Here is a 9,179-nt window from a genome sequence, read left to right as displayed (position 1 = left end):
AATAACCCGTGAAACTCCAATTTCTAGTGTTTTCTCAGCCTTCATCATTTTTATAAGAAAGATAGGAATTGTGCTTCATCTACAGGAACATTCATCAAACTCTTCGCACCATATTTCTCCACTGTTGTCTCTCGAAGTTTCTTCAATTGCTCGTGCTCTTTGGGATACGCACTAGTTTCAAGGATGTACTGTTTATAGAACAATTTGAAGTTAATTCAGGATTTATCAGATGAATTTGAAGATATATGCATATATGAAGAAGCGATTGGGTTAATTTAATTACCTTAGCAAGTGCTGGACTTTTCAGGATCTTGCTCTTCGGTGCTGATAAGTCCTCCATTGTTAACGTGGAGAGCAATTGCAGGTTTTCGGTGGCTCAACCTCAACGATGAACTTCTCCATAAAAACAACCTTAGCGTTGACCTTTTGAGAGGGACCATCAAACTAAAATAATTTTTATATTTATTGAAAATGTCATTTATGTAGATACTTTTATAATAGTAAATTATTAATAAGGAGAGGTTAGTTAAATTTATGTATATCAGCAACTTAAAAAATAATATAACATATTAATAAAAATAAATATCAATTATATATGGCATCGGAGGATAAGAATAGCACCAAATGTTTATATGCTACAACAATGTTTTTTTTTATCTTAAGTTGGTCGTAGACTTATATGTACAAGATTCTTTCTACACATGATTTATTTATAAATCAAAATTAATTTATGTATTAATTAATTTATACAATTTTTTTATAATTTTCAACTTTTTACTTTTAATTTTTTACAAGTAAAAATGCTTTTTATTCCACTCACCCCAAGAGTCCATAAAATGAATTATTCAAGCTCTTAAACTTCCATCTTATATTATATTAACAGCTCACAATACGTTACAAGTGCACATTAATAATTTTTTATATGAAAATTGTAACTCTCTTTCTCTTAAAATGTAGCTTTTTCTATCCTCTTTATTAGTCTATAATGTACTGAAGATCAATCTCTCTCTTCATCAATGTGTAATAGTTGTTAAAATAATAATCATAATCTATAATAATAATAATAATAATAAAAGAAATTATTTTAATTGAAGCACACACTTCTTTTTTAGAAATTATTCATTTTGATCTTTTTTCACATAAAAATTATTACTTACATAACTATACATTATCTCATTATCATCTATTTGAATCTTTATCTAATCAGTTAGTTTTTACTTTACCTTTTTACCGAAAAAAACAGCTATCTAAAAAAAGTTATAAGTTATCCTAGCACTCCATAGATGTTAAGAAACAAATAGTATTTTCAAAATATAAATTAATATTAAATTATAACTTATTTAAATGATATATAATACACATTTCTTGATTTTGTGTATATATTTCATATTCATATTTACACAAATTTTGAGTATCATAATTATTTTATGGATGTGTATATAATAGAGAGTAAAGAAGAATAGATGCAAAATTTTATTTTATATATAACTATCTTACTATCTTTTTTATCTTTCATATCTTTCTTCATAATATATTAATACATAATAGATAGAATTGCAATAATTAGTGACACATTTCCTAGAGAGAATTAGTATGCACTTGTGACCCATTAATTTGAGTTGTTAAGATAAGATAAGATGAAGGCAATTACTTTCTGCACCCGATTAATTGTTTCTTGCATCCAATGTAACTTTTTAAACCCAACTTTGTCCTTGTCACATATTTGCTTACGGATATTAATATCCGGAAGTCAAAGATTTGCTTATGAACATCAATATCTAGAAGTCACATGCCTATGGATATTGACATTCGGAAGTGTCAGCTTTGCCTATGAATATTGACATTCGAAAGTGTCAGTTTTTTCCTACGGTATTTGGTATCCGGAAGTGTCATGTTTACCTACGGATATTGTCATCCGGAATTGTACTATTTAACTATGGACATCTTTATCCGAAAGGCACTATAATGCTTCCGGATATACATATCCAGAAGTCCATCATTTTGGTATTTTTAATGGGATTAAAAACCCACTAAACTAAACAATTTAAAGAATTAAGTTATGGACTTTAAATCCAAAAACAACTCTAAAGACAAATAAAATTGCGAACATGGGCCTAATTTTCATTGAAGTAGCAAACCAATAGTTTGGTGAAATTCTTGGATGGAAGTGCAATGGAAAGAAACCAAGAGAGTCATGTTTGTAGGACCTTTTATCTCCCAACGAATGTGTGCCATGTGTTGGCAGGGACACATGAGATTCAAAGAAAAAGTTAAAGGGGTTGGCAGGGGCACATTTCGGATTTTTTATCAGAACAAATCAAGGAAAATATTTTTCTGGACATAATTATCTAGAACTACTATTTTATATATATATATATATAATATATATATATATTATATATATATATATATATATATATATATATATCCGGAACACAATAACACAATTTCGTTAAGGGTATAAGAGTAGTTTTACATGTATATGTTGAGTGTTAATCACAAATGATATGGTGCTGGAAGAATCTGCCTAAGATGAAAGGTTAATATTGAGAGTAATTGGGATTTCACTTATTATGGCCCATAAATATGAGTTGTTAAAATAAGATAAGAAGGTTCATATTCAGAGTAATTGATGTCAGTTACTCTTTTGAGTGAATGAATCATCACTCTTATCTACAACTTAAATGGTATATTTAACCAAATAGTTAGCTCCATATTTCTTATATAAGTGAAAATGTAGGTGTCTTATGAATAGAACTTTTTCCTTATAGTGCAACCTTTTTTTTAACAAGTACATGGGAAACGGAAATTAAATTATAACCAAATTATGAAAGTAAATGAATATATTAATTTTAGGATTAGCTAGAGTTCTTTAGCATGAATGGCGATGTACAAATTAAGTAACTGAACTATAGAATGACAATGAGAAAATCGAAATCCCCTTCTTCTGTTGCACACCTACAAAGTCCATTTTCTATCGAAACGAAACGACCCAGAAGAGATTAAACATTTTCGAATGAGGAAGTGGTAATATTCATGAACATCAGGCTCCAAGTTGGATGAGACAAATGTCCACCAAATTAGAAGCTAAGACCAAAAAAAATCACATTAAAACTTATACAAAAATCTCAATTTCAAAATGCTGAGATAAGAGGAAGTATTAATGTTATTCCTCCCTTTAGGGATTGTCACTGTAACTGAAGAATGTACAAGATTAACACCAAAGCTCCAGAAATCATTTCCTCTGCCACCAATCTGGGACTTTTAACCTCCGGCTTCTATGAACAGAAAGGCTGACCCCTGGAATTTTGTGCTTGACCTGTCTCCACAGCATACTCACAGCATCTTCTCTTTTAGGAGGGTACTGGAATTCATAATGTTGGGAGATGTTTTTGAGTTGCTTCCACATTTCAGTCCATTTCTGTTTTGGAAATTTACGAAGTTGATCGACCATGTAGCCAGGCTGTAATGCCTCTTTGAAAGAGAAGAAAATCGAGAACTGGGAGTACTCAATCTCATCCTCAAATGGGAGTTCAATTTGATCACTAACAATGACAGGGACACAGTGACTCACAATGGCATCAAAAAGCCTACAAGATGACGGTGTGTCTCCCGCTGGATGCAAACAGAACTTCGATGAACGCATCCCTTTAGATGACTGTTGTATAAGAAGCAGTGGTTAAAGGAACACAGCAGTTAATGATTTTTGCATGATAAAATAAAACACATACAATTGTAAAATTGATCTTTTAAACAGTCAACCACAAATTATCCAACTAAAATTAAGCAAAGATCAATTACACAACTACACTGCATACCAATTTTATATTTTCTTCTGTAGCAACACTTCGCTCATAGTGAACATCATCATAACCAGACAGTATCTTTGCTAGTTTAACACGAACAATCCCTTCCTGCAAACATCACAGACACCAGAAAATCAATATTCATGGAATTTAAAGGAAAAAGCTACACTAAAGTGGGATTGTTTTTAGAGTGAGCAAGGACAGGTGTATCAACCTTTGAATTTTAGTGTTTTATGATCACAATGTGCTTTAAATTAAACCAAGGGTATGGATATGGCCTGACTTGCCCACTTTAAAGACAAACGTACTTTACAGGAACCTTGCCCCATTAAGAAATACATTACTCCTTCAACTAACTCTCAGTTAGACATACATCCTTCCTGTAAGTCCTCCCTCGGAAGAAAAGCAGCGTGGAGCGAGACTCATACGGATCTTGAGGCTCGTCTACTGTAAGAGAGTCCACAACATGCACATATGGGGACACCACATCTTTGTTCAAATTAGACATGTGCCTAGGGTAGCGACCAAAATCCACAACAACCTGAATAGAATCATTCAACTGATCTCGTAGGAACCTAAAGGCATTGGGGTGTGTGACAGGAAATACATGGTCTCTACCTCCAGACCTCTGCCAGTATTTGGATTTCTTTAACAATTCCATTAAATCAACCTGACACCAGAAACAAGCACTGTTTAATATCAAAAGCAGAGGTTTGTAACACATTAGCTATGACGCACAGAAACAGGTACAACACCCAACATTTCTAAAAATAATATAGTCCATTGCCCATAGGAGAATAGTATAAATAAATAATATAGTCACGTTTTCCAATTTACACTCATTCTCCTCCTGCAAGTAAAATTCTCAGACACTGAAAATATTTCATTCGGATACTACTCTTCCTAAACTAGTGCTGAACAGTAACATTCATCAAATTCTTATGATTTTCAGCACTAATGTCGTTTGACAATAACCTGTACAGTGAATCTTCAAGTGACCATACTAATCGCATTACGCTAAAACGAAATTAACTCCCATCAAATTGCATTGGAGCGATTCACAAATCAACTACGAAGAGAAGAAACCAGGCGAAGCACCTGCAATTGGCGATCAATCTCCGTGGCGGGATCCTTCATGGTGTGGCCGTGCGTGTTGAAACTGAGAGAAGAGAAGAACGGCACGAAGAAGGCGTTGGCGAGTTCCGGATCCGAAACCCTAACCACTTCTCTGCCCTCGACGCCGTGGATGAGCGACCCCATCATCCAGTACTCCACGCTGTGCTGCTTCTTCAGCCCCCAGTTCTCGGGCCACCGCGGCCAGTCCTCCACGGTGACAGGTGTCTCCGACGTGTTGCGGCGGTCAATCATGCCGACGTTGAAGCGGCGAGGGAGATCGTACATGAAGACCCGAAGAGACGGATCAAGTGCACACGCAGCGGGTACAACCGCGGATAACTTGAAGTGAGGGAAGAAATAAGATCGAATGTCGAGGTTGCCTATGAAAATTGTGTACGAAAGAAGGAGGAGAAGCACGAAAATGAATGTAAGAAGCACCTTCCCGTACATTGTGTTCTTCTTCTTCTTCTTCTTTTCTTTTTTACGAATATTTTCGGCTCTAATGCTATCTTCTTCTGCTATTGCTGCTTCTGTTACGAGTTCCTTTCTTCTTCTTTTCTGCTATCAGTTGCAGTGTTCATCTTCAATGTACTTCAGATAATTATGGACACCACAAAGATGCATTTCTTTCGGACTCAGCTTATGTCGTTTTGGTAATTTTCCTCAATATTATTGGAATGGAAATAAACAGTAATTACCCTTTTATAAAACGTAAAGAGAAGTTATAGTATTTAATATATAATTATTATAACTTTCTTCTTGTGGAAAGTGAAGAGATATTTTATATTGATTATTTATAAACATTATTTTCTTGTGTAAAACTATACCATCTTCAATTAAAAATTATAGTTATTTGTTCATTTGGAATATGAGTGTTTATTAAATCACACAACCCAAAAGGAAATCTGAACTTAATTAGATTAACTTTAACTTAGTTCAATTAATCTTTTTTATTGATTAAGCAATGAGTTGTATATATTACAGTTACACTCAATCCTATTGACTTTATCAAAATCATTAACTAATATTAATATAAAATATCATTATTATTTAATTTACTTTATTATTCCATTAATTAAATGTGTATTTTTTAAATATTAAAATTTTAAATGATATAATTTATTTAAAAGAATTAAAACAAGATATTTTAAATTACGAACTTTAATAAAAAAAAAATCAAAATCTATAACCTAATACATTCAACCTCGATAAAAAATTTAAAAAAAAGTTGGATTGAATTAGGCTAATAAACAAATTATAAACACCTTGTACTCCAATCTAAACCTTGTACTCGAGTCCAAAATTATTTTATAGAGTCAAACTTTTGCAAACCCAACTCAAAATCTTAGCTTATACGCTACACTTAAATAAATTAGGTATATTCATATTAAAAGTTATTTCGTACTTAATATAGATTGTCTAGTGTGTTATTTTGTGTAAACGATTTTACCTTTCAAATCATCTAATTTTTTCACAGTTTAATTTTTAGATTGTTTAATTTTGTTAATCTTATTAGATTGTGATGTGTCTACGTTGTTCTTATCAAAACGTATGGTATATTCGCACAAATTAGATCGTCTTAATGATTAATTTATTACGAGTCTATTTTATTGTTTTATTTTAACGTTTAATAATAATAAAAAATTCAATATGTTTTTTTTTTTCTATCACTAGTTTCATTTTCACTTTGTCTTATTTCTTGGTTCTTCGTTACTCCTATATGCATTCTATAAATTATGCATCTGCGTCTTGGAAGAATGGATTGAGTCCATGTTGATATTAAATTTTATATTTATTTTCCATAAACAAAATTAAGTATTATAAAATTGAAATATTTTTTTTAAATGAATACCTGATCAATTAGAACTTTAGTGAGGGAGATATTGTCCAATATACTTTTCAAAAAAAAAATATGTAATGTAACCTCTAAATATGTTAAAGTTAAAAAAAAATGATAACATCTACATAAGGGTTATTAAAATACTTACCATTTGTCATGAGAGTCTAACGTTATCTGAGTTATTATAAAATAATATTTAAAACTTAAAAAGTTGGAAATTTTCCTAGTTACAATTATTACAATATTTACCATTGACTATGAAAAAATTGCATGTGCACTTTCGTAATGTTGTATTCACAAATCACGATCCGATAAATCTGACCTTTAATACAAAAAAAATAATGCACTGTGGTTGTTTTAAATATCGTATTAATTAGGGTGACTCTCACTCGGATTGATAAAAAAAAAGTTATTAAATTATTATTTCAATTAAATAAAAATTAAATATGGTACTAACGATTAAATTTGACACACAAAATAGCTTAAAAGGATACCTTTGTATGTATGATTTTTCTGCAAATTCTGATTAAATTTCAGTCCAATTGAAACAACTTTCATTAAATATTCTGCAAAAGAAAATATAACAGATGAAGGAATTTGCACTTTTTGAGACCAGATATTTCTTCATAATTTTTATCTTTAAAGATCAAATTTTGCTTCATTCGAAATTGTACTTGTTTTTGTATGTCAATATAGTCTCACATCGTTCAGGAGTCGAGGCCAAGGGGAGTTTATATACTCCCTTCACCCTTCGAGGCGCTTTTTCAGAACAAAACCGTGACGGAACATCAACCTCCAAAACAGACAATACATCGGATGCGGTGATTGACCCTAGTGATGCTGCCCAACAGACTTGAGGTCGGAACAATACTATTACTTTCTAAAGATATATTTATAGACATTTGCACTATACTAAATATTCAATTAAATATTTGTTGTCGGATATCAAGTCGATTTCAATGGTAATAGAAGTGAGTTTTTAAGAGTGTTTGAGTTATTTGAATTTGTAGGTGGCTAATACCCAATATCGCAAGAATGTATTAATATTCTCAATATTTTTCAGTACTAGGTAGTACACAAGTCCTTTAAGCTCGGTAATCGATTTTAAGGTAATTGGGCTTTTATTTTGAACTCAACTTTGGTGATATCATTTGGCTAAGCTTGTGAAAGTGAGTCATATTTTTAGCACTAGTCATAAGTCAAGCATTGTGACCATCCTCCTAGCTCGATGGTCTCAGTTTATATAGCTCGATCGTCCGAGTTTATTATGATGCAATTAAAGAGGTAAATATTGTAATGAAATAGTAATAATGACATGTCTTAACGAGGGGAACAAAACCCCATGAACATTAATTATGAGTTTTTATTTCAAATGATGAGTTATGACGTTTCTCCTCAAAGTTGCCCTAAAGAGACAAGTTGTCCTAGGTGGACATGATGCTTCATTTTTTGTGTTTGTCTCTTTCGACATGATGTTTTGAATGTTTAGGGTTTGAGTGAAGCGTTTTTTCCAAAAACATACAAAAATCAAACATGAGCCATTACAATGTCTTCTTTTGCTTGCTTCGCTTCTTTTGGTATATGTGATTTGTTTTCGTTCCTCCTCCAATGCTTTTGTTCTTCTTCCTTTCATGCATTTGCTCATCCTTTCTTGTTTAGGTATGTTTCAATGTCTACTTCCCTTGCTTCATCTTCTTATAGTCCTATTTCTTCCACCAAGAATAACCCTCTTGTGAGCAGAGAGGTTGTTCCCATCAAATAAGGTTCCTCAACAAGTCATGCTCACTCATTCTCGTTGAAGGGGATGTCTTGGGGGAAATGTTTCCTCACACAATGATTGTGGTTGAGGCCATCCCTACCGTGCCAATGGCAATTGTCATGGTGGCAGTTGCCGCTACACTAGGGAGGAACAAGGTTGTCATAATTCCAAGGAGAAAAGTCTCATCCCAAGATGTTGGGGAGGTCACTGGGCCAAGCTTGGCTAAGAGAGCGAGGAAGGATAAGTTCCTTCTTCAATCCCGAGTACTCTTGGGTACTCAATGAGGTCACCTCATATGCCTCTGAGTTCACCTCGAAGAGTAAGGTGGAGGGGTTTGTATCATACTTTAGCATGTGCTCTAATGTGATGGTTGATGACTTTTAACGGCAAGTGCACCGCGTTTATCAGAAGTAATAATTGTCCTTAAGGACGGATATCGATCCTATAAGGATCAGTGAATTATCGAGTACAATATTCCCTAAATATAACTACATAACAATAGAGATTTTGAAGTGATTGTGTTGACACTGATCAATAAGAAAACAAACAAAGAATTAGTTGCTTCAATTGGAAAAATAGGGATTAGGTTCCATCTCTCCCACTCTCATGTATTTTGATTAGCATGTTAATATTGAGTTATTTGATTGAAATTGATATC

At 32.6% G+C, this 9,179-nt stretch overlaps 1 protein-coding gene across 2 annotated transcripts; it reads right to left on the bottom strand.

The window, feature by feature from the left end:
- Window positions 1-2,970: 2,970 nt before the first annotated feature.
- Window positions 2,971-5,597, bottom strand: LOC137817677 (probable arabinosyltransferase ARAD1). 2 transcript variants are annotated; one of them, XM_068620931.1, is made up of 4 exons: window positions 4,905-5,597; window positions 4,180-4,476; window positions 3,819-3,914; window positions 2,971-3,658 (listed from the first exon to the last, which is right to left on the bottom strand). In XM_068620931.1, the coding sequence occupies exons 1-4, from the start codon at window positions 5,370-5,372 to the stop codon at window positions 3,236-3,238; spliced, it is 1,284 nt and encodes a 427-aa protein (XP_068477032.1). In that variant the 5' UTR covers window positions 5,373-5,597; the 3' UTR covers window positions 2,971-3,235. The 2 variants fall into 2 exon arrangements, with proteins under 2 accessions (XP_068477032.1, XP_068477031.1); XM_068620930.1 differs by having other exon boundaries at window positions 4,893-5,593.
- Between the last annotated feature and the right edge of the window lie 3,582 nt (window positions 5,598-9,179).

Source organism: Phaseolus vulgaris, unplaced genomic scaffold (genome assembly GCF_000499845.2).
Source record: "Phaseolus vulgaris cultivar G19833 unplaced genomic scaffold, P. vulgaris v2.0 scaffold_567, whole genome shotgun sequence".
NCBI classification, from domain to species: domain Eukaryota; kingdom Viridiplantae; phylum Streptophyta; class Magnoliopsida; order Fabales; family Fabaceae; genus Phaseolus; species Phaseolus vulgaris.
The sequence above is the reverse complement of the archived record's forward strand: the minus strand, read 5'-3'. Positions and strand labels throughout refer to the sequence as shown.

What these genes read in the sequence shown, in the direction of transcription:
- LOC137817677 (XM_068620930.1), bottom strand. Translation starts at nt 5,372, where the DNA reads ATGTACGGGAAGGTGCTTCTTACATTCATTTTCGTGCTTCTCCTCCTT. An exon ending in AATTGCAGGTGCTTCGCCTG is followed by an intron (nt 4,477 to 4,892) that starts GTTTCTTCTCTT and finishes TTCTGGTGTCAG; the next exon opens with GTTGATTTAATGGAATTGTT. An exon ending in CAGAAGAAAATATAAAATTG is followed by an intron (nt 3,659 to 3,818) that starts GTATGCAGTGTA and finishes CTTATACAACAG; the next exon opens with TCATCTAAAGGGATGCGTTC.